A 26,476-nucleotide genomic window follows, 5' to 3' on the forward strand; every position below is an offset into this window, starting at 1 on the left:
AATTTCCCAAGGCTTCATCTTGCCTGGTACTCACTAACTCACCTGGGAAGCTCTGGTATAGAAATTCTTCCTCTAATATCCATGGCTCCACTCCTTGCTCCAATTTGAAAATCACCTTTGGCTTGGTAATGAAATACCCTGTAGAAGGAAAAATGACAGAATTTGGGTCACGCTGAATGGGCTATAGCAACTCTGAAGGAGGGAGAAGGTAGGGTTTCTAGAGCAGCACCTTGATGGGCTCATTTAAACCTTCCATGGGATGTGAAAATACGTTCTTCCTGGTACTCAAAAGAAATGAAAAATCTCAGATTCCTGAATCAAGAGCCTCAACAATATTAACCACAAAAGATCACAAGTTTTGGTGTCTAAGAAATAAAATGCATGCTATTCACACTTTGATATGGAAACTTTGCTTATCCACCGAGACAAGGTTGTGATAGTTCTCCAGCATCACATCCCTGTACAGCATCCTCTGAGCAGGGTCCAGGTGCTGCCATTCCTCCTGGGTGAAGCCCACAGTCACATCCCTGAATGACACTGACCCCTGGAACAGTACATTTCTGCTCAGTCTGAAGTGGTCAGAATTGGGGTGGCACAGAAAAGATGTATGGAAACTAATTCTTACCAGGTTCACTGCTGAGAGTTTATATGTTATGACACGTACATTATTTCATACTAGATTTTATAAAAGGGAAATAATTTTTTAAAATCCTGCTTCTGTTTTAATCTAATGCACTATGCCTTGAAATGTACTGGCTGTTGTGAATAGTAAGAAGAATAAAACATTCTTCTTGTTCTCCAAAAAGTTAAACACTATACAAACACAATACACTCAAAAACTCCAAAAATAAGGTGTTACTAGTATATATTAGAATATGTAAAAAGTATACTGGGGTCAGGAAAGAAAAGTTAACTCTATTTTTTTGTCAATAGCTTGTGTTTAATTGGAGAGAAAAAGCTTTAAGGCCTTCAACATGCTGGCTGGATGTTCTTTATGAGGCAACATAGCACAAACAAAATATTGGAGGCATTAAAAACTCATGGGTTGACTTTAGCTTCTGCCTCAGGATATAGAAAGCAAGAAAAAGAATCACTCTCATTCCTAGAATGAAATGGGCCTAGTAACTTCGAATTCACTTCCTTCTAATTTATCAGAGATCCAACATTCGCAAAGCACTCGAAGTGCCCCAAAACTCGGAACAGACAGTACCTGAAGGGAGAGGGGAAATGTATGTTCTTGCCTACCTGAGTGGGACCACAGGAAAGAATCCCACCAGAATAGGTGACATATTAGTTGATGAAGACTGGGTATGGGCTGGCTCAATAGTGTGAAACCCCTGTGGGCCACAGACACTGAGGGGGCTTGCACCTTCTTAAAGGACTTTTCTCCACAAACCCCACTGGGCACTTACTGTATTCCTGGGAGAAGGGAAGGATTATGCACTGAGCCTACAACTACAGCTGGGGAAGGGGCAAGAAAACCAAGCAGGCCACGTCCCGAAGACCTAGGAACTCAGAGCATCCCCGAGACTGAGGCTGTATTAGAATAAGGTACACTCTGCCCACTGCTTCCCACCAAGAAGCTAACAAGCTTGGAATTACAAGTACCTATAGAGTATTGCTGACAGATGGACTAGAGATAAATAAAAAGCACGCAGAAAGACTCTCTCTGAGGCACAAAGAGAAAACCTAAAAACTCAGAAAGGAACAGATGTAACTTTTGGTAAACTAACCCTATCCTAAAACACAAAGTATCTCTACAACATGAAGTATCTCTACAGAAATTTGAAGCCTGTGGTGCACTGAGTTTAGTAACACAAACAACAAATCTCAAATCCTGCCAACACTGAACTAGATTAACTCAAAGCCCTGGACTAAAAGCCTACCAGGAGGGGCTTCCCTGGTGGCGCAGTGGTTGAGAACCTGCCTGCCAATGCAGGGGACATGGGTTCGAGCCCTGGTCTGGGAGGATCCCGCATGCCGTGGAGCAGCTGGGCCTGTGAGCCACAGCTACTGAGCCTGTGCGTCTGGAGCCTGTGGTCCAACGGGAGAGGTCGCAATGGTGAGAGGCCCGCGCACCGCGATGAAGAGTGGACCCTGCTTGCCGCAACTGGAGAAAGGCCTTGCACAGAAACGAAGACCCAACACAGCCAAAAATAAATAAAGAAATTAAAAAAAAAAGCCTACCAGGAAAGTCATGCCCATTTCCAGGAATAAAATCTATTTACCTTGGTCTAGAGTCCAACACAAGATATGTGGGTTTCAACCAAAAACTATGAGGTATATGAAAAGAAAGAAACCAACAAGATACTACCAAGACACAAAGTAATCATCAGAACTAGATTCAGGTATGACATGGATTTTGAAACCATCTGACAGAATTTTAATTAATTATAACTAATACATTAAAGACTCTAACAAAAATGGTGGACATACAAAATCAGATGGGTAATTTCAGCAGAGAGAAATGCTGGAAATAGAAATGCTAGATATGAAAACACAGTAACAGAAAAACACAGACATGAAGAATGTCTTCAACAGGCTCAGCAGCAAGGAAAGCAAGGAAAGAATAAAGGAACTTGAGGACAGGTCAACAGAAACTACCCAAACTGAAACTCAAAGAGAAGAAAAAGTGAAGAGGGTGAGAGAATACAGAACACGGAAAAGCCGTGAAATACAATCAAATTTTCTGACATATGCATAATTGGGATCCAGAATAAAAAGAAAGAATGAGATAGAAGAAATATTTTTAGAAACGGTGGCTTAAAATTTATCCCAATTAGGGCTTCCCTGGTGGCTCAGTGGTTAAGAAGCTGCCTGCCAATGCAGGGGACATGGGTTCAAGCCCTGGTCTGGGAAGATCCCACATGCCGTGAAGCAACTAATCCCATGCACAACTACTGAGCCTGCACTCTAGAGCCCGTGAGCCACAACTACTAAGCCCACGTGCCACAGCTACTGAAGCCCATGCGCCTAGAGCCTGTGCTCCGCAACAAGAGAAGCCACCGCAATGAGAAGCCTGCGCACCACAACTAAGACCCAACACAGCCAAAAATAAATAAATAAATTTATTTAAAAAAATTTATCCCAATTAATGACAGAAAGCAAACCAAAGATCCAAGAATCTCAAGAATACCAAGCAGCATAAAGTCCCCCTAAAAGTAGTTAAGCAAAACATATTAAAACCGCTTAAAGAGAGAGAAAATCTTGAAGGTAGCCAGTAAACAAAGAAATATTACAAAAGAGGAATAAAGATAACAATTAAAGCAGGCTTTTCACCAGAAGCCATGCAAACTAGAATACAATGGCGTGAAATTCCTAAAGTGCTGTAAGAAAATAACTGTCAACCAAGTATTCTATATTTATCAAAAATATCTTCAAAAATGATTGAAATAAACTTTCCCAGAAAAACAAAAATTTAAATAATTCTTCACCAGCAGAACTACTCTCTAAGCAATGTGAAAGGAGTATGAAATCAGAGTGAAACTTGGATCTACACACACAAAACAAAGAGTGATAGAAATGGAATAAATAAAGGGAAGTTAAATTAATCCTTCCTGCCCTGGTTTTTAATTGCTCTAAAGCAGAGGTTGGAAAATTTTTTCTTTAAAGAGCTAGACAGTAAATATTTTAGGTTTTGTGGGTCATACATTAAATATTGCAATTGTTCAACTCTATCACTGTAGTGTGAAAGTAGTCACAGATGAGACATAAAAGAATGTGTGTGTCTGTTCCCAAGAAACTTATTTACAAAAGCAGGTAGCAAGCTGAATTTTACCTATGGGCTGTAGACTGTGATCCTTGCTCTTTTTTTTTTTTTTTTTTTTTTTTTTTTTGGCGGTACATGGGCCTCTCACTGTTGTGGCCTCTCCCGTTGCAGAGCACAGGCTCCGGACACGCAGGCTCAGTGGCCATGGCTCACGGGCCTAGCCACTCCGCGGCATGTGGGATCTTCCCGGACTGGGGCACAAACCCGTGTCCCCTGCATCGGCAGGCGGACTCTCAACCACTGCGCCACCAGGGAAGCCTGATCCTTTTTCTTAAGGACAACTGACTGTCTAAAGCAAATAGAGTAGCATTGTATTGTATGTATATAGCATATGTTAAAGTAAAATGTATGATGTAATAATAGCACAAAGGACAGGAGGGAAGAATTGGGAATATACTGTTGTAAGGTCATTATATTAAACACCAAGTAGTTTAATATTTGAAAGGAGACTCTGATTAACTAAAAATGTATATTATAAACCCTAGGGCAACTATTTAAAAACTTAAGAGATATAAATAGTGTCAATGGGAAAGATAAAATGGAGTAATAAAAAATATGCAACTAATCCAAGAGAAGAAAAAGACAAGGAGAAACAAAGAATAGAACAAATAGAAAACAGCTAGGAAGGGGAAGATCTCAATTCACCATACCGATAATCAAATTAAATGTGAATGCTCTAATCAAACCAGATTGTTGGATTAGGTAAAAAAAACAGGACTGGCTATAAGAAGTGTACCTTAACTATAAAAACATGAAAAATTAAAGGTAAAAGGATAAAGAAAGAAATACCATACAAATAATAATCCAAAGAAAGCTGGAGCAGCTACAGTAATGTCAGACAAAATAGATTGCATAATATGGGATATTATAAAAAATAAAGAGGCACATTACATAATGATAAAGGGTCAATTCTCCAAGGCAAAAGTAAATGTGTATGCACCTAACAAAAGAGTTTCAAAATATATGAGGTAAAAACTGATAGGACTGAAAGGAAAAATAGGCAGACAAAAAAATAATACAGTTGGAGACTTCAATATTTATCTAAGTAATTGATAGAAGTAAAAATAAAATTGGAGAAATATAGAATACCCAGACAACATTATCACTGAACTAAACCTAAGTGACATTTATAGAACATTCCACCCCACAACTTTAGAATACACTTTCTTTTTAAATGTACACAGAATATTCACCAAAATAGAATGTATTCTGGGCCATAAAACAAATCTCAACAAATTTACAAGAAAAGAAATCATATACATTATGTGCTCTAGCCAAACAAGAAATCAATAACAGGAAGGTCTGTGGAAATCTCCAGCTACTTAGAAATTAAACAACATACTTCTACATAACCCATCAGTTGAACAGAAGTTTCAAGAAAAAATGGAAAATACTTTACAGAGCAAAAATGAAAACAGAACTACAAATTTATGGGATGCATCTAAAGTAGTGCTTAGATGGACACAAAATACTAAATGCTTTATTGGAAAAGATGAAATGTTGGCAGTCAGTAAGATCAAACTCATTGGTGACCTTCACCAGAACAAATTCAGGCAGGTGTTGGGAAAGAACCAAACTTGCATGCAATGGAAACCTGATGTGCAGAAATATTTTCCAGAAAACAAAATTTGAAATTTCTGCTGAAAACCAGCATATGAAAACCCAAACAAAACCCAAAAAACTTCTTATGAAGAAGTTACAGTAAATTATTTTGGACTGCCCATTTAATTACTCCTCAAAATACTAGGTTTTATCACAGATTTAAGCTGGACCACAGAACAGCTATCTAGTTAGTCCCTGGTATTATGGTCTCTTGATAATTTATACCAGTTATGCTTTGGCAATATGCCCTCTGTTTCTACCATGCCCTCTTCCATAAGTGGCAACAACCTTCATTTATTTCAAGGTTGTTTTAGAATATTGCTCACAAGCTCAACTTTTTTTAAAAAAATGTATTATTCTTGGCTGTGTTGGGTCTTTGTTGCTGTGCACGGGCTTTCTCTAGTTGCAGTGAGTGGGGCCTTCTCTTGTTGCAGAGCACGGGCTCTAGGCACATGGGCTTCAGTAGTTGCAGCACGCAGGCTCAGTAGTTGCAGCACGCAGGCCATAGAGCATGAGGGCTTCAGTAGTTGCGGTGCGTAGCTCAGTAGTTGTGACACACAGGCTCTAGGGTGCTTGGGCTTCAGTAGTTGTGGTGCGCAGGCTGAGCAGTTGTGGTGCACGGGCTTAGTTGCTCTGCAGCATGTGGGATCTTCCCGGACCAGGGATCGAACCCATGTCCCCTGCGTTGGTAGGTGGATTCTCAACCACTGTGCCACCAGGGAAGTCCCAAGATCAACATTTTTTTTTTTCCAAGATCAACATTTTGATGGCCAATAACAAAAAGGCTGTTCTCAGACTCCAGTGTCAGGAAAGTCTTCATGTCCCATGAAGAATCAGTTTGGTTCATCCTTATTTTCAATGTACTTCCTGAAATAATATCTGCTATTGCTATCAGAGACAAATGTACAGCTTAGCATCTATAACTTAAATATTAAGGACTTGAAGGTCAGTGACACACCACCTTTGCCCTGCTACTAATCTGCTTATTTCCTGCTAAGCTGACATTTATCTGTTTCTACATTTATAAAAACTCACCTGGGATTTGTTCATTTTCTCCTTTCTTTAAAAAATATAGAGACCTGTGAAGATATAACTGAGACACAAGGAAAGAGAAATGAGTCATAAGAGATCTGACCTCCCCCATAGCTCCTTGATTTACCTTCCTGTAAAATCTGCACACTACTGGCTAAAATGCCTTCCTATGAGACAATGACCTCTTGGTTCCTTAAAAGAAAAGGAATGTAGAATCAACAGAATAAAATATTTAATAACAGGCTCTCAAAAAAAAGCCTTGAGTTGTGGTTGCCAATTTCTAAGGCATAAATATCCCTGTCATAAAAATAAATACTTCTGTTATGATCAATTTCAAATTACTAATATGATGTCGTTGAAGAGAGTTGGGAAGAGATGTTCAATAGTATTTCCACCATATTGATAAAGTAGATAAATAAATAGCCTCAAGAGCACAGATATGAGTAAAATGAAGGAACTTAATTAGAAAGTGATGAGTTTTGAATATAATCACAGCCAAGAGCAGCCTAAGCAGACATGACTACTAAATGCAATGCAGAATCCTAGAAAGGATCATAGAATCAACCCAAGTGAAAGGAAAACATATATCCACACAAAGAGTCTGCCAAATATAAAACCAGATCAAGTTAAAATTTTAAGAATTTATTTTGCATACAGAAGAACAGACTGTGAACCAGGGAGACTTCAAACTGAACATGTCAGGAAGCTCAGAGGCATGTCCTTACAGAATGGTTTACAAAGTGAGAATGAGAAGGTATCTAACCTTTACAATGATTAGTTATTATAATGATGTTTTCCAGACAGCAGGAGATTAGCTAAAAGTGACTATCTAACACCATTTTAGGAAGATGACTTAAGTTTTGTTTATGATTATCAGAGGCATTTCAAGAAATAACCTATGTTAAGTTTTGCTTATGTGGCCTAACTGTTTTGGTTTTTTTTTTTTTTTTCGGTATGTGGGCCTCTCACTGTTGTGGCCTCTCCTGTTGCAGAGCACAGGCTCCAGACGCGCAGGCTCAGCGGCCATGGCTCACAGGCCCAGCCACTCCACGGCATGTGGGATCTTCCCGGACCGGGGCACGAACCCGTGTCCCCTGCATCGGCAGGCGGACTCTCAACCACTGCGCCACCAGGGAAGCCCTGGCCTAACTGGTTTTGTCTGCTGGGGAATTTTCAAGTTCGGTGTCCGTTTCCTTTTAACAAGCTGTATACAATCTTTCAGAGCAGCATTATTCATTATAGCCAAAAAGTAGAAACAACCCAAATGCCCATCACCTGGGGAATGAATAAACAAAAGGTGGTATATCAGCACTGCGGTAGAGTTTGACTCCATTTTAAATTCTGACTGTTGTAGGCTTCAAGCCTACTTCTCCCTTTCCCTTCTGCCCCACATCCAGGCCAACTGACAAGGAAACCCATGTATCCTCTGGCCCACATGTGTGTTCTCTTTCCCAACCCTAGCCCCTAACTGCAATAAAAGCCAGGCCACTCCTTCCCACTCTCTCTCAAGGCATTCAAGCAAGTTCTGGATCAGCTTGGGGGCTACCCTGCTCTGCCCAGAAAGTCACGTGATGTGACTAAAAAATCTTTTTTACACCCTCTTGGTGCACGTGTGTCTTGACATCCAAACCAAATTTGGGGTTGAGTGGTTTTAATCTGCACTCCGTGGGGCCACTTATATCCTGGCAGCGGAATAATCTAGACAATGAGCATCTAGGGGTCTTTTTTCTCTGGTTTTTGGCTAGCTAACAGGTTTTGTTACCTGATGGGAAGAATGTGTTTTGAGCTCTGTTGTTTTATGCTGCACTTGCTGGGTCCATCCTGAGCCTCTGCCTCCCCCATAGATTTTACTGACCAAAGTTGGAAACTGCACTCAGTTTGAATTGTGTATAACTGGTGTTGAGGGACAAGAGTGTGGAACTAGGGTCCTTCTTTGGGTCATGTGTTTGGATCATGTGTTTCGGCCCAGACCTACATGTGTGCCTAAAATTGAACTGTGTGTCTCCACTCCAGCAGGAACTGTAACAGACACTAGGATCCTGGACTTAACCTTGTGGCCATTGGCTGTATGTCAACCAGGCATTGGTCTGCATTGTATAGAGTGCTCAGGAGAAAGACTACTATCCTGTGCAATATATGGGCCTTTTGTGGTCAGTCATGTGGAGTAACAGCAATTACCATGTCACTCCTAAAAGTTGCTCCTAAAAGCAGATGGCTCACTAGACCCCTACAAATGCCATGGAGGAAGCCCTTAACCCTGAAAATTCTGCTTTGAGACTTTTTGGAGGAAGTTTATGCTTACGAGAAGGATAGAAAGGACCCGCAAAGTATACCCAGCAATGACAACAAAAGCAACAAACCTGGACATGAGGGAAGAAAGAAAAAGATGAAACAGGTCTCACAATTTGATCCAATTCAAAACCTAAAATTTACTAAAGAAAAAATTTATTCAGCAGAATAATAAAAAGGGTGTTGACTGACTTTTGCACCTCTACAACATAAGTTAAATTAACTTTTACATCTGCTGAGATGCACCAATTGGCAAACTTTCATGGCCTTAATCAATCCTGAAGCTATAGTTAACAGTTATACTTGCTAAATTTTAAACAGGCTACCCTGTACCAAAGTAACCCCTATTCTCTTTAGGAGAATTACCAATCATAAAATAGAGGACACCTTACCTTAACCCTCAGAACTACTGTCTTGCTTAAATTCCCCATTGTTACAGGTGCCCAATGCTCTAAAATATCCCATAGTGGGCACTCTGACTCAATCTGACCCAACAAGTAATAAGTTAAAATTAAATTAAATCTTTGGCACTTACATTGAGCTTGACAAAACAGGATCTCACAGAGCTTCCTCTCTAGTTAAAGTAGTTAATACAGATGATCATAAATTAAAACAGGGCTTTTAAGGACTAAAATCCATTAAATAAGACCTACCTAAAAGAGGCGTGATCATCCCCACTGCTTCTCCATCTACAAGCCCAATTCGGCTTGTTCTTAAACCTAGAAAGAATAAATGGTGCCTCATGGTGGATTTCTGTTTCTTAATGCCATGGTCCCACCCATTAAGACCCTCACACCCAGTATTACTGAAATTACTGACTTCACCCAGTGAGCAATAGGTAAACACTTTTGCAGTCACAGATTTGGTCAACATATTCTGTTCAGTGCCTATTTTAACAGACTCTCAGCCACCATTTGACTTTACCTTTGAAGGGACACATCTTTACCTGGCTATGCATGCTGTACCTTAAGAGCCCTGCCATCATGCACAAATTGCAAGCATGATCTCATGGAGGAGGTGACGTCTCCTGTTCTGAGTCCCTTGCCAGAATCCAAGGGAGAGTGAACCCTCTGCAGACTCCATGGCTACTTGGGGAGCTGCTTGAGATCAACTAACTGAACAGCAATGGAGTTTATACATTTTATAGGGCTTCCCTGGTGGCGCAGTGGTTGAGAGTCCGCCTGCCGATGCAGGGGACGCAGGTTCGTGCCGCGGTGCGGGAGGATCCCACATGCCGCAGAGCGGCTGGACCCGTGAGCCATGGCCGCTAAGCCTGCGCGTCCATAGCCTGTGCTCCGCAACGGGAGAGGCCACAAGAGTGAGAGGCCCGCATACCGCAAAAAAAAAAAAAAAAAAGATTGTGGCTCCTTTTTTGTTGTTTGGCACTGACAGCTTTCTAACCCCACATCTCCCTTCCCATTCAGTCCCATATCGAGACAAGCTGATAGAGAGCCTCCCTTGCCACAGAAGGCCCAGGTTGCTTACTCAGCAACTCTTCCTGGTCTTACCCCCTACCCACCACTGAAACCAGAAAAATACTCATGCTGTATTGTTTTAGCAGGTTCTCACTAATATTGTTTATACACTGAGGGAAATAATCCACAGAAAGCTCTCAAAAAAAAAAAAGTGAAGTGCTTTGAGGTAAGGTCTACTTTTAAACTATTTTCCAAATCTGTACACAGTTTCTCATAAGAATCTTTTAAGCACTTTTTTTTTTTCGCAGTACGCGGGCCTCTCACTGCTCTGGCCTCTCCCGTTGCAGAGCACAGGCTCTGGATGCACAGGCTCAGTGGCCATGGCTCATGGGCCCAGCCGCTCGGTGGCATGTGGGATCTTCCCGGACCGGGGCACGAACCCATGTCCCCTGAGTCAGCAGGTGGACTCTCAATCACTGTGCCACCAGGGAAGCCCTAAGCATATTCTTAAATGCCATATGTGCTGATGGACATAGTGTAAATTCAGTTCAGAATCTGGAAATAATGAGAGTAAACCAAGGAAGGTGAGACTTTTTAGGGAAGGCTGTAAGTAGAACTTCCTTGACTATGACTAGTGACCTCTTTCTCTGGACCATGCTGTTTTAATTCCCCAGGGAAATGACATTTCCTTCGCAACCTGCCCTCTGCCATCCAGGGACTAGCTCATTTCTGGTTTCTAAAATTTGCCCCCATATATTCAATGTCCCAGTATTTGATTTAGTGGATGTGGTGACAACACCTTACTCAGCAAGATGACGAACTGCTGAAAAGATACATGTGCCCCTATATTCCTAGTAGCGCTATTCACAACAGCCAAGACACTGGAAACAACCTAAATGTCCATTGACAGATGAATGGATAAAGAAGATGTGGTACATATATACAATGGAATACTACTCAGCCGTAAAAAAAGAATGAAATAATGCCATTTGCAGCAACATGGATGGACCTAGAGATTATCATACTAAGTGAAGTAAGTCATAAAGAGATAAATACCATATGATAGCTCTTATATGTGGAATCTAAAATATGACACCAATGAACTTTATCTATGAAACAGAAACAGATTCACAGAGAACAGACTTGAGGTTGCTAAGGTGGAAACAGTTGGGGGAGGGATGGATTGGGAGTTTGGGGTTAGCAGATGCCAATTATTATATATATAATGGATAAACAACAAGGTCCTACTGTATAGCACAGGGAACTATATTCAACATCCTGTGTTAAACCATAATGGGACAGAATATAAAAAAGAATGTACACATATGTATAGTTGAATCACTTTGCTGTAGAGCAGAAATTAACACAACATTCTAAATCAACTATACTTAAATTTAAAACAAAAAAATTTTTCAAGGCAAAAAAAAATTGCTGTACCCTGCAGTTCTGGGATCTACCCCTTTCTGGGACTGTGTCTCCATCCCGAAACTGTGGAGAGAGATCAAATGCAGCAAGGGTTCTCTTCTGGGTGAGATTTTATTCCTGGTGTTCCAGCTCTTTAAACTCAGAGGAGCTGATATGTTCCCTAGAATCGAGGATTTAAAACTAAAGGAAATATTCATATTTGGAACCTTCACCCAGAACTCTGTCCCCTGGAATACTGGCCCCCTAGAAATCAGAACCATTGAAGACAAAGACAAACTAGAGGATGCCTGAGTCACCCCGTTGCAGAGCTGGAAACCAAAACGGGCCCTGCCGGGCTGCAAATTCACGCGGCCCCGCCCACTCCCAGGGGCTGAGAGCACCTGCACGCATGCGCATATGCCCCGCTCACGCGGGCATAGGGCCTGGCGTCACTGCATCAGAGCTGAGGCCCTACTGTTGCCCAACCGCCCCTTGTCCTGCTCGAGATGCTGCTGCCTGCCATCTCGGGGTCCTGCTGCAGCGTCCGTGGCCCTCCTTACCACCGCGAGGCACCGCCACCTCCTGCCCAGACCACGCTCTAACCTCTGCTTCCTGGAAGGTGGGAAACCGGGATCTTAAGAGTTGTTGAGGGGGCTTCCCAGGTGGCGCAGTGGTTGGGAGTCCGCCTGCCGATGCAGGGGACACGGGTTTGTGCCCCGGTCCGGGAAGATTCCCACATGCCGTGGAGCGGCTGGGCCCATGAGCCATGGCCGCTGAGCCTGCGCGTCCGGAGCCTGTGCTCTGCAACGGGAGAGGCCACAGCAGTGAGAGGCCCGCGTACCGCAAAAAAAAAAAGTTGTTGAGAAATCTGGAAACTTCGGGATTTCGGACTTCACGAAATTTCCAGGCCCAGGAGGGTGACCAACAAAAATGGCGAAGTGGCGCATGCCCGGGCTGGAGTTCTGCTGGGCACGCAAATCAAAAACTACGTTTACCGTAATCCTTCGCGGCCACTTCTTAGTATAGTATAACTGTTGAAGTAGATCTATCTTGTTTAAAGGGCTGGAAGATTGCTCTGGAAGGCCTGTAGTTCTGGAGTTTTCAGTGCCCTCCCCTCACCCCAGGAGGTTAGGCTCTACCTATAATATCAATAACAACTAAATTTAATTTGGGGAGAAAACAATCTGTTTAAAAGACATTTGCGGACAACTGTTAAAGCTTAACTATGGTTGTGCTAATAATGAATGTACTTAGTTTTAGAGATACATACCTACATATTAAGGAATGGACTATATTTAATTTATTTTAAAATGTTTCAGCAAAATATGAGAAAAAACAAATACAGCAAAATTAAATGTGTTCAGTATAGACAATGGTGTATGGGTGATCACTTTTACTCTGTTCTGTATGATTGAAGATAGAAACTTCAATAAAAGAAGGAAAAAGTAAAAGGACTGGGGTGTATTTAAAACACTCTGTCTTTTAGGCACAAAACTAATGGAAGGGAAGGCGTATGTCAATTATCAGTTCTTGTAAATAGGAAATTTAGTTTAAAATCTTTAAAAAAATGGAATGTAGTAATAAAGTAAGAAAACAGCATCTCTATCAAGCAGAGTTTGCCTCGAAATTGAAGAAAAAGAAACTAACTTTTCAAAATTAAGGAAGCAATACAAAAATTTGTAAATAAACCGGAAAATATATGCACAGAAAGAAAAGAAAAAGTGAATATCACAAAATCTCCCAGAGGTGACTGTGCTTAACTACTAGGTGCACAGAATCAAATCTTGTGGATGTAAAAATTAATGATGATCCTTTCACTACATAATATATACTGAATATTTTTCTTGGAAAATATAACATCAATTATTGATGATAAACAGAAGACACTTTCATTTCACAATAGCAAGTAACTAAAATTTTAAGAGATAACTTATATGGAGAAGCTTATAAACCTTGCATTTTGATGTTGAAAAAGACTTGAATAGGCATGCATAGGTGGAAAATGTAAATACTTTTGCTAGAACTCAGAATCTGAGCAAATTTTAAAATATTTTTTTTGTTATTTGTATACTTTACTTACCTTTTTATTTATATTTACCTTACAGAACAATAAAGTTTTATCCAGAAGAAAGAAAAATTTGATAATGGCCAGAAAACAGTTGGAAAAAATATAATAATACTTATCAAATTATAACCAATATGATACTACTGTGATAAATGAAATCATTCAGTCTTGATTCCATGTTGGAGAACTGTGAAATTTTCTGCCCTGCACTTACACTGACCTCTTTTCTCTAGGTACCAAGACTGACCCTCTTTCTCTTAATTCCTTCTTGGAGTCACCACTTCCAAGAACAGGACAAAATGGACTGAGACAGGCTAAATTACAAAGAAAACAACTCCTTTCTGCAGGATCAAAACACCTACTTGACAAAAGTCTACCAAAATTGTCCAGAGTTCTTTCTGCTATAAAACCTTTCTTGATCCCCATGCTTGGGGGACACTCTCTTTGATTGTTCTCTTTATTGTAACTAATTCCAGGAATAAGTGAATTTAGGAACAGGTTTTTAAGAATTACTATATAATAAAAATAATATTTAAAGCAGTGAGGAAAGAATGGAAGATTTAATAAATCATGTTAGGGCTACTAGTCAGTAATCTGGAATAAAAATTTATACATACCTCATATATTACAACAAACAAATTTCTCATGGATTCAAGAATATTTAGAGACCATATGTGCTTTTTTTAAAAAAATACTAAATCCTTGGATTAGGAAAGCATGATACCAAAGACAAACCACAAAGTTTAATAACCAAAAAGTTTTATTAGAGAAATATTAAACATTTCAATCTTGGGGGGAGGGGATGAACAAGATTTAAAACCTAATAAACCAGGAAAACATATTTGTTACAGATATGAGAGACAAGTAATTTGTTTTAATTAATAAGCAGGTTTTACAAATCAATAAAGGGATCAACACTGAAGTAAAGATAGGCTAAACACAAGCAGGCTTTTAACAAAAAAGAAAATGCAAATGAATAATAAGAACAAAGAGAAAAGTCATCAAGAGAAAATTAAATTCTATGTTAAAGAAGAAGAATATCTGGCACAAAAAATTGGAACAGAATTTTAAGATATCCAGGATTTACGTGAGTTTGAGAAATTGCTCATTCTCATTCATTTCTACTGTCAGTATAATTCTTCAAAGACTCCAGAGGCTAGTCTGTATCCAAGTTTTAAATGAGTAAGTGTTTTACTCAAGTAATTCCACTTCTTGGGGTGTATACTGATCTAATAATTGTTCAAGACTTATATAAAGAATGTCCTTCACAGTTTAGTTGAGTCAATACAAACATTCAAAAGATTTTATTGGTAAAGTTAATTATGATCATCATTACTGTACAAAGTACAGTAATAAGCAGCAGCCTTTAAATACGATAAAGTAGAAGAAGTATACTAAATCATACAAGGGATATTCAAAATATATTCTGAATTTTTTTTTTTAAAGACACACTCCAGTAACAAAACAGAGCAGTCTATGTAAAGTATGTATTCATGGAGATACGACAGTGTCTGTCATAAGGAAAGCGCTCAAATAGTGGTGCCTGTCCTTTCTAGTTAGGTTATGTGAATGTTTTAAGAATTTATTGTGTCAGTGAACTTGGTGTGTATGCATATTTTTGTGAAAGAAGTTACTTCTGTATATGACTTGTATATTTTGTGTTTGTCCATCCATCAATTGTAGGAGTTACCACCAAAAGCTATCTTGAGAATAAGGCAGGTACTAAACAAATATAACAATAAATAAAAGGATACATTTATTATGTAAAAATACTTGCATGTCTATATGTGTGAATTATCGTTCATCAGTAAGTACTGGGTTGGCCAAAAAGTTCCTTCGGTTTTTTTTTTAAACATCTTTATTGGAGTTCGGTTTTTAAGTAAAAATAAGACACATTTTTCATTTTCACCAAGAACTGTATTGAACAACGTATTCACCGTTTTGTTCCACTACCTTCTGCCACTTTTCAGGCAACTTCATAATTCCATCTTCCCAAAACTTTTTATCTTTTTGAGCAAAGAACTGTTCCAGGTGCCTTTTACAGTCTTCCAGGGAATTGAAATTTTTTTAGATTAAGAGAATTTTGTGAAGACCGAAGTAAATGGAAATCTGAAGGTGCAATGTCTGGTGAATACGATGGATGAATCAGAACTTCCCAGCCAAGCTGTAACAGTTTTTGCCTCATCATCAAAGAAACATGTGGTCTTGCGCTATCCTGATGGAAGATAATGCATTTTCTGTTGACGAATTCCTGACGCTTTTCAACGGGTGCTGCTTTCAGTTATTCTAATTAGGAGCTGTACTTGATGGAATTAATCGTTTGGTTTTCTGGAAGGAGCTCATAATAGAGGACTCCCTTCCAATCCCACCATATACACAAAATCACATTCTTTGGATGAAGACCAGCCTTTGGTGTGGTTGTTGGTGGTTCATTTCACTTGCCCCACAATCTCTTCCATTCCACATTATTGTACAGTATCCACTTTTCATCGCCCATCACAATTTGTTTTAAAAACGGGACGTTTTCGTTACGTTTAAGTAGAGAATCACATGCAGAAATATGGTCAAGAAGGTTTTCTTCGCTTAACTTATGTGGAACATGAACATCAAAGCGATTCACATAACCAAGCTGGTACAAATGATTTTCAATGCTTGATATGGATATTTTGAGTATGTCGACTATCTCCCACGTGGTATAACGTTGATTGTTTTCAATTAATGTCTCAATTTGATCGCTATCAACTTCAACTGGTCTACCCGACCGTGGAGCATCAATCAGCGAGAAATCTACAGCATGAAACTTCACAAACCACTTTTGACACATTCGATCAGTCACAGCACCTTCTCCAGACACCATACAAATCTTTTTTTGCGTTTCAATTGCGTTTTTACCTTTCTTGAAATAAATAATAAAGCATAATATGCCGAAAATGTTGCTTTTTCCTTCCATCTTCAATATTAAAATGGCTACACAAAAAGTCACCAATTTTGATGGGTTTTTTTTTAATGCACGCTGATAAGATAGCTGTCACAATACAATCTAACAAAATTGTTTCGAATGAAGTTAAAGACAACTAAGCGCTACTAGAGCCATTTTACAGAAAAAACTGAATGAACATTTTGGCCAACCCAATAAGAAACTACATCCATGGTTCCCCAGGCCAAAATCTGACATGATTTGTTCGGGGAGAATTATAAGATGATCCTTAAAGACCTGTAATTTGCTTCTAAAGTATGGCAAAGGTGATAGGATATTATGGTAGAAATGAAGGGATTTTGCAGGTGTAATTAAGGTCTTTAATTATTGAATTTAAATTAATCAAAAGGGAGATTTATTCTTTCTGGTCCTTTCCTAATTAGGTGATCCCTTTAAAAGAGAGTCTAAACATCAGAGACAAGAATGAAGAGACATTCATCCTGGCATCGAAGTTGCAAGCCACCTTGAGTTCTACAGCTGCAAGAAAATGAACTTGCTAACAACCATGTTAATCTGGAAGAGGACTCCAAACCTCAGGTGAGATCCTAACCTCAGATGACACCTTGATTGCAGCCTTGTGAGACTCTGAGCAGAGGACTTAGCTAGCCCATACCTGGACTGTTGGCACAGGGAAACTATAATAATTGTGTGTTGTTTTAAGGCACTGATTTTGTGGCAATGTGTTAGGCAGCATAGAAAACACACATTATGATTTAAGCCTCCTTCCTTCTAGGTCCCCGCTATGGACTGAATTGTGTCCCCTCAAAATTCGTTTGTTGAAGACTTAACCCCCAATGCAACTATATTTGGAGACAGAGTCTTTAGGAGGTGATAAAGGTTAAGTGAGGTCATAAGAGTGGGGCCCTAATCTGATAGAACTGGTAGCCTTATAAGAAGAGGAAGAAAGATAAATCAATCCCTCTCTCTCCCCATGCACTCAGACAAAAGGACATATGAGGAAAAAGTAGCCATCTGCAACCCAAGGAGGAAATTCTCACCAGATACCAACCTAGCTGGCACCTTGACCTTGGACTTCCAGCCCTCAGAAATCTGAGAAAATAATTTTCTGTTGCTTAAGCCACCCAGTCTATGGTTTGCATTTCTATAATCTTACGTAGGTAGAGTCATACAGTGTGCATTCTTTTTTGACTGGCTTCATTCACTCAGCATAATTAGTCTGAGATTCATTTATGTTGTTATGTGTATCAGTAGCTTGTTTCTTTTCTACTCTTACATAGTATTCCATTTTATGGTTACCATAATTTGTATATCCATTCATCTGCTGAAGGACATTTGGATTGTTTCCAACTTTGGGTTATTAAAAATAAAGCTGCTACAAACTTCATGTATATGTCTTTGTATGAACATATGTTTTCACTACTCTTGGGTAAATACCTAGGAAGGGAAGGACTGGGTCACATGTAGGTATATGTTTAACTTTTTAAGAAACTGCCCAACAGTTATCCAAAATGATTATACCAGTTTATATTCCAACATGAATGCTAATCATATTGTAATATATAAATGTATCAAATCAACATACTGTATACCTTAAACTTATAATATTATATGCCAAATATATTTCAATAAAAAAAAACAGGTTTGTCAGAGCATGACTGCAGGTAAGGGATTTCAAAGTATTTGTCATTTAAGGAAGAGGCAGACTAAGGTCCGGGCATTTGGTTTAAAGAGACAGACTCTGTTTAAAGGAAAAAGGATGACTTAAAAGGACAGTCTTCCAAATCCCAGCTTCTGGGGGAGAAAAAAGAAAAGCAAAAAGTAAGGAAGAAGGGTTGTTTGGTAACTGGGTGGTGAAGAAGAACAAAAGAAAAGAGGGGAAATTCCCTGGGAATCCAGTAGTTAGGACTCTGTGCTTTCACTATGAAGGGCCTGGCTTCAATCCCTGGTTGGGGAACTAAGATCCCACAAGCCGTACGGCACAGACAAAATAAAAAAAAACAAGAAAAAGTAAAGAGGAAATTTTAGGGTCTTATAAAACAAAAGAGAGCCATAAAATCAGAGAATGACCCTTCCTTACCCAGCAAAACGAGCAAATAATAAACCCACTAAACTGCCTAGACAGTTCTGGCCTGACAGAAAAGCATATCATTAAACTAAGAATTATGTAAAACTCCTTAATTTCACAAAATGAACAAGTAGAAAATAAAATATTGCAGAAAATGAGCATATGAATTTTCACACAACTAAATGAGGAAAGTTCCTCCCACAAACAAAACACAAATCATAAAAACAACTCTAAGTCTACTCCAAACAGAATTAAATATACTTTGAAAAGCATTTGAGGATGCAAAAATTTAAAAAAGAAAGAAAAATCACCTTGAAAGGAGCTTGGAAGTTGTCACTAAGTTCTAGCGATAAGTAAAAAGCTGAACAAACTGAAAAATCAAAAAGACAGAAGTGAGGTCACAGTACAAACCACTGTCCAAAAATTAGAGAGATAGACAAGTAGATATAGAGAATCACAACTTATTGGGGCACAAACCTCCAAGGAAACCAGTACCAGAGGAGGAAAACTTAAGCTGTAATTGAGAAATTGCTGGAGGCTCAATGTGGACAAGTCTTGGAGTTAGAAATTCCAGAGGGCGCCCGGTTTTGGGAGATCTCCAGAAACTCTACCAGATTCTCACAGTGAATATTGGAGAAAAATTCCCATGCTTCTAGCAAAGGAAGGAGAAAAGTAAACATTTTGAAATATGCCCGAGCATGCCAGTCTTCTGAACAAGACCTTCCCTCAAAAGAAACCATTTTACCAGAGCCTAAACTATCGGGGTTTTATCAGAGCCTAACTGATGCGGGGGGAAGGGGAATACCCAACTCCAGCCCACTCTAGCTATCCTGTCCCACCTAAGAGAGTAGAAAATAACTGAGAAGCACTGGTGAAGTTCACAGTCCAGGGGTATATGTTCATCAAAAAACTGAGACCTCATCATAGGACTACAGAACACTTCCTCTCCCCACATTCCTTATCATCACATCACTAAAGGCCTGTTTGCTGGAGTTCCTTTCACCCAGTACATCATGTCTGGCTTTCAAAAAAACATTATGAGGCATGCTAAAAGTCAAAATGCAGTGTGTAGAGATTGAAGGCATCGGAACCAGACTCAGATATGACATAAATGTTGGAATTATCTGACTACAGATTTTAAATTGCTGTGATTAACATGCTAAGGGGTCTATCAGAAAAGGAATACAACATGCAAGAACAGATAGGTAACATAAGCAGAATGTTGAAAATTCTTAGGAAAAATCAAAATAAATTATAGCAATCAAAAATAGTGTAATAGAAATGAAGAATCCCTTTGACAGGCTCATTAGTAGACTGGGTAGAGCTGAGGAAAGAATCTGACCTTGAGGATATGTCAAGAGAAACTTCCAAAGCTGAAAAGCAAAGAGAAAAAAGACTACTCCCCCCCAAAAATTATATTGTATATAACTTCTTGAAAACTATGCAAGAAAAAAGAAAGTAGAATAAAATATTTAAAGTGTTAAGAGGAAAAATCCACCAATAAGTCTATATTCTTTGAAATATACTTTACTTCAAAGTAAAGGTGAAGTAAAGACATTTTCAGACAAACAAAAATTGAGAGAATTTGTTGCCAGTAGACCTGCCTTTGCATGAAATATTAAAAGTTCTTCAGAGAGAAGAAAAGTATACAGATCAGAAACTCAGATCAACATAAAGAATGGAAGAATGTTAGAGAAGAAATAAGTGAAAGTAAAATAAAAACTTCTATTTTTCTTAATCTTAATTGATCTAATAGATGATAGTTTATTCAAAATAATGTACTAGATGATTATACCTTATGTGTAAGTGAAATTAATGACAGCAGTGATACAGTGGAAGGGAGGGAGGAATTAGAAATACTTTATTATTATAATGTACTTGCTCTACCCATGAAGCAATACAGTGTTGCTTAAAAGTATATTTGGATCAGTTGTAAATGTAAATTGTAAACTCTATGGCAACCACTAAGAAAAGAAAAAAAAGAAGAATTGATATGCTAAGAAAGGTGAAAAAAGGGCATCATATAAAATGCTCAATTGAAACCACAAAAGTGTAGGAAAAGAGTGGAAGACAAAAAGGAACATAGAATAAGGAGAACAAACATAAAACAGTAACAACTGTTATATATTACTCTATCTATGTCAGTAATCACTTTGTCAATGGCCTAATTACACCAATTAAAAGACAGAGACTTTCAGAGTGGACCAAAAAACAAGACCCAACTATATATTGTTTACAAGAAACTCATTTTAAGTATAAAGACACATACAGATTAAAAGTAAATGGAAGGGGGCTTCCCTGGTGGCGCAGTGGTTGAGAGTCCGCCTGCCGATGCAGGGGACACGGGTTCGTGCCCCGGTCTGGGAAGATCCCACATGCCGCGGAGCGGCTGGGCCCGTGAGCCATGGCCGCTGAGCCTATGCGTCCGGAGCCTGTGCTCCGCAAGGGGAGAGGCCACAACAGTGAGAGGCCCACGTAACAAAAAAAAAAAAAAAAAAAAAAAAAAAGTAAATGGAAGGAGAAATATATACCATGCCAAAACTAATTTTAAAAAAGCAGGAGTAGCTATATTAATTTCAGACAGACCAGACTTCAAGGAAGAGCAAGGAAGATTTTCAGGGATAAAGAGGAGCATTATACTGGACTTCCCTGGTGGTCCAGTGGCTAAGACTCTATGCTCCCAATTCAGGGGGCCCGGGTTCGATCCCTAGTCAGGGAACTAGATCCTGCATGCTGCAACTAAGAGCCCGTGTGCCTCAACGAAGAGCTTGTGTGCCACAACTTAAGATCCCACATGCCACAACCAAGAGCCCATGTGCTGCAACTAAGACATGGCACAGCCAAATAAATAAATAAATATTAAAAAAAGGGCATTATATAATAATAAAGTAGTTAATTCTCTAAGAAGACATAACATTATATGTACCTAACAATGGAACATCAAACTACATGAGGCTAAAACTGATAGAACTGCAAGGAGAAATGGACAAATTGACTATTATAGTTGGAGACTTCAACATTCCCCATCAGAAATGACCAGATCAGCAAGCAGAAAATCAATAAAAATAGAGCTGATCTTAACTGCATCATCTAGAGACTACTTCATCCAAAATCAAAAGAGTATACATTCTTCTCAAGTTCACATGGAACATTCACCAAGATAAACCACATTCTGGGCCATAAAACACACCTTAACACATTTAAAAGAACAGAAATCATACAGTGTATGCTCACAGAACACCATGGAATTAAACTAGAAATCAATAACAGAAAGAAAGCTGGAGAATTGCCAAACACTTGGAGATTAAACAACATACTTCTAACCGATACATGGGTCAAAGAAGAAATATCAAGAGAAATTTTAGAATACTTTGAACTAAATTAAAATGAAAATACAACTTATTAAAATCTGTGGGATGCCACAAAAATGATCTTAGGGGAAAATGTATAGCATTGAACGTATATATTAGAAAAGAATAATAATATTAAATCAGTTATCTAAGCCTCCATGATAGGAAACTAGAAAAAGAACAGCAAATTAAATCCTCAGTAAGTAGAAGAAAAGAAATAATAATAATTAGAGCAGAAATCAGGATATCAGGAGAGAAAAATCAATGAAACCAAAAGCTGGCTCTTTGAAAGATCAATAAAATTGCTAAGTCTCTATCTAGGCTAAATAAGAAAAAAAGAGAAAACACAAATTACTTATATCAGAAATGAAAGAGGGGAAATCATTAATAACCCCATGGACATTAAAAGGGTATAAAGGAATAATGAGAACAACTCTTTGCCCACAAACTTGATAACCTAAATAAACTGACCAATTCACTGGCAGGCACAATCTACCAGAAAGAGGAGAAAGAGATCATCTGAATAGGACTATGTATATTAAAGAAATTGAATCAGTAATTAATAACCTTCCAAAACAGAAAACACCAGGCCCTGTGGGTTCACTAGTGAATTCTACCAAACATTTATGGAAGAAATGATACCAATTCTCCACAATCTCTTTCAGAAAACAGGTTATCAGAGTTAATGTCATGAGTGGTGGGACAGGTCAACATCTAACTCAGCAGGGCAATGCATCATTTTTGTGGTGTTCCTGCCAGGAATCCATAACCTGATACTGGTCATGAGGAAATATCAGCCAGATATAGATAGTCAGGCTACAGAGTAAGAAGCCTGTACTCTAAAACAAAACAGAAACAAAATGAAACAAAGAAAAAACTGTCTAAGACTGCACTGCTCAATATGGGCAGTAGACGCGTAATTACTGATCAATTGAAATGTGGATAGTATGAACTGAGATGTGCTTTAAGTTTAAACGTACATCATATTTCAAAGCCTTTGTATGAGAAAAAAAGATTGTGAAATATTTCAACAATTTTTTATATTGGTTATATGTTGAAATGATAATATTTTGATATATGGGTACCCCCCACTCTCCAAAGAAGTGTTCCGCTGAAACCTTTGGTAAGCTGAAATGGCATAAAGTGAAGAAGTAATTTACCTGAGGATACATTTTGCTAATGGATGCACAAAATAAATCAAGATAAAACACAGATGCTCACAGACACAGTTCAAAGCTATGGCAGCTTGATGCTGAGTGTAGTTCCCAGAGAAGGAGCTTGGTGTTGCCACTCTCACTGCTTGGGGTATGAGCTGGATCTATAATGGCTCCAGGCAAAACAAACACTGAATGCTATTCTTGCTTTTTGCCTTTCTTTGTAAAGCAAAAATCCTCTTCGGATTTCTTTTGGCTAGCAAAAATGGGTACTAATGTAGGTCTTTCACAAAAGCAAAGTGGCATAAAGTGAACTTTTGAAAAGCAGGGGGGTAGGTACTTGTACCAGGATAAGGTATCATTGAAATTATCTTTTTTTCTCTGTTTCTTCTTCCTTTAATGTGGCTACTAGAATACTTTAAATTATACATGCAGCTTGCATTATATTTTTATTGGTCAGTGCTTATTGAGGACATGAGGGACAGGGAAGGACTGCTATTATTCTGGATTGAGGAATACTAAAGACTCATTAAAAATGACTGAAAAAGTGTTCCTGCAAAGGAACTTAACCCAGCAAGAAAAAAGCAACATTTTTGTGATGGTGAATGAGATTTGAATTGCGTCTGTGGATTGAATCAATATTGACTTCCTGAGTTGGAAGTCTCTCTAATGCTTATTTAGGTGTATGCCTTTGTTTGGGGAGATAAACCCTGAAATGTTTAGGGTATCAAGTCAACAGCTTGCTTTCAAATAGTTCAGAAAAAGACTAATGTTAATGCATTTGCATATAGATGGATGTGATAAAAGGGATTCCTTGGACTGTTGCCACTTGGGGAATCTGAGTCAAAGGAATACAGGAGTTTTACTGTGTGTTTGAAACTTTCCTGCAAAATAAATAATTTTAAAAAGTAGCACGCCACAGAGTGAGAGAAAATATTCACACTACATGCATCTGAAAAAGAACATATACAAAATATGTAAAGAATGCCTTCAAATCTATAATAAAAAGACAACCTGGTAAACAATGGGTGAAATACTCAGACATTTCACTGAAGATATGCAAACTTAGAATGAATACATAATAAGTACATGAGAATGAGTTCAAATTAAAACCACAATGAGGGGACTTCCCTGGTGGTGCAGTGGTTAAGAATCCACCTGCCAATGCAGGGGACATGGATTCGAGCCCTGGTCCGGGAAGATCCCACATGCCTCAGAGCAACTAAGCACGCGCGCCACAACTATTGAGCTTGCGCTCTAGAGCCTGCAAGCCACAACTACTGAAGCCCGCATGCCTAGAGCCCATGCTCTGCAGCAAAGAGAAGCCACGGCAATGAGAAGCCCATGCACCTCAAGGAAGAGTATCCCCCGCTCGCCGCAACTAGAGAAAGCCCGGGCAGAGCAACAGAAATCCAGCGCAGCCATAAATAAATAAAAAAATTAAATTAAAAAAAAAGCCACAATGAGATAACACTTAATATTAAAAAGAATGGCTAATATTGAAAGGATTGACACATTAAATGTTCATGAAGATGTGGAGCATCTAGAACTCTTACGCAGAGCTGTTAGGAGGGTACAATCATCTTGAAAAACTTGCCAAGTTTCTTTAGATTTTTTTCATAGGTATTTTAAGGTGCCTGATAATACCAATATCTGGGGCATCTCTGGGTGGGCTTGTATTGACTGCTTCCCCTCAACAATGGGTAACATTTTATTGCTTGTTTACATGTTGTCATTTCAAAATTATATCATAGACATCTGAATAAAAAGAAGAGTGGAGATGGAACAAATAATATTTACCCCCCAGGAAAGTTTATGCCCCTTGTGTCAGGCTGCTAGAGTGGGAGGCTGAGTAAATTTGTTTGCTTTTTAAAAAAATTTATTTATTTATTTATTTGGCGGCACCGGGTGTTAGTTGTGGCATGCAGGATCTTTGTTGCGGCATGTGAACTCTTAGTTGCAGCATGTGGTATCTAGTTCCCTGACCAGGGATCAAACCCAGGTGCCCTGCACTGGGAGCTCGGAGTCTTAGCCACTGGACCACCAGGGAAGTCCTGAGGGTGAGTAAATTTGATCTGCATTTGAACTGGTCTGGGCTTTACTGCAACTTTAGTTTGACTCAGTTTACCACTTGTCTTAGCTTAAACTGCCATAGCAAAATACCATAAACCGAATGGTTTAAACAACAGAAATGCATTTCTCACAGTTCTGGAGCCTGGCAAGTCCAAGATAAAGGTGTAAGCTAATTCGGTTTCTGCTGAGAGCAAAATGGTAGAACCATTCTAGACTCATTGGTGTGTCATTTGCCTGTCAGAGGGAGATAAATAAATCTGACACAAATTCAGGGGACTTCTACCTCAGTGAAATTTCTAGGGGTCCAGTGGTATGGGCGTGTTGAGATATCCCTTCTAAAGTTAGGGATAGGGACTTCCCTGGTGGCGCAGTGGTTAAGAATCTGCCTACCAATGCAGGGGACACGGGTTCGAGCCCTGGTCCGGGAAGATCCCACATGCCACGGAGCAACTAAGCCTGTGCACCACAACTACTGAGCCTGCGCTCTAGAGCCCGTGAGCCACAACTACTGAAGCCTGCATGCCTAGAGACCGTGCTTTGCAACAAGAGAAGCCACTGCAATGAGAAACCCGCGCACCACAACAAAGAATAGCCACCGCTCTCCACAACTAGTGAAAGCCCGTGTGCAGCAATGAAGACCCAACGCAGCCAAAAATAAAAATAAAATGAATACAATTTTAAAAAAAGTTATATTCGGACTTACAACTGCATGCGGGGGATCAGTGCCCCTAGACCCCGCATTGTTCAAGGGTCAAATGTACTTTTGTGTGTGTGTGTGTGTGTGTGTGTGTGTGTGTATATAAAACACATATCATATATATCACATGTACAGTATATTGTTTTCCTCCCTCTTTATCCCATTATCATATAATGCAAAAAATATTAACTCAACATCACAGCATTTAAATTACAAGATATCAGGAAGAGTCAACATCATCCAAGGACTTTGCATTCTCTTCTGAGGAAAAAGTTAGTATGTTTTTTATTGTACATGGGATAGTTGTATCATGTTAGCGGGAAATATGACCTTATTAGTGACTTTATTTGGAGATTAAGTATGGCTTAAGGAGATACATATAGGTGCCACATTGACAAGGAGTGGACTATGATGCTTAGTATTATGTGTCAACTTGGCTAGGCTATGGAGTACAATTGCTTAGTCAAATACCAGTCTAGAAGTTGCTGTGAAGATATTTTTTTAGATGTGCATGATGGTTAATTTTCTGTGTCAACTTGACTGGGCCACAGGCTGCCCAGACATTTTGTCAAACAGTTTTTTTAAAAAATATTTATTTATTTGGCTTCACTGGGTCTTAGTTG

At 39.1% G+C, this 26,476-nt stretch overlaps 1 protein-coding gene across 5 annotated transcripts in view; it reads right to left on the minus strand.

Annotated features, from left to right (window-relative positions):
- LOC308616200 (putative zinc finger protein 487) overlaps positions 1–26,476 on the minus strand; it is a 121,126-nt gene that overhangs the window by 11,535 nt on the left and 83,115 nt on the right. For 4 of the 5 annotated variants that reach the window (XR_014015707.1, XM_081232375.1, XM_081232376.1 and 1 more), the window contains exon 6: positions 43–138. Coding sequence is in view for 3 of the 5 variants with exons in the window: in XM_081232375.1 (XP_081088501.1) it covers positions 43–138 (96 nt within the window). In the remaining 2 variants the exon portion in view is untranslated. Of the gene's footprint in view, positions 1–42; positions 139–6,406; positions 6,465–26,476 lie in introns of those variants that run through there. The other variant, XR_014015708.1, reaches the window with a different exon arrangement.

Source organism: Mesoplodon bidens, assembly GCF_964165515.1.
Source record: "Mesoplodon bidens genome assembly, chromosome: 1".
In the NCBI taxonomy this organism is placed as follows: Eukaryota; Metazoa; Chordata; class Mammalia; order Artiodactyla; family Ziphiidae; genus Mesoplodon; species Mesoplodon bidens.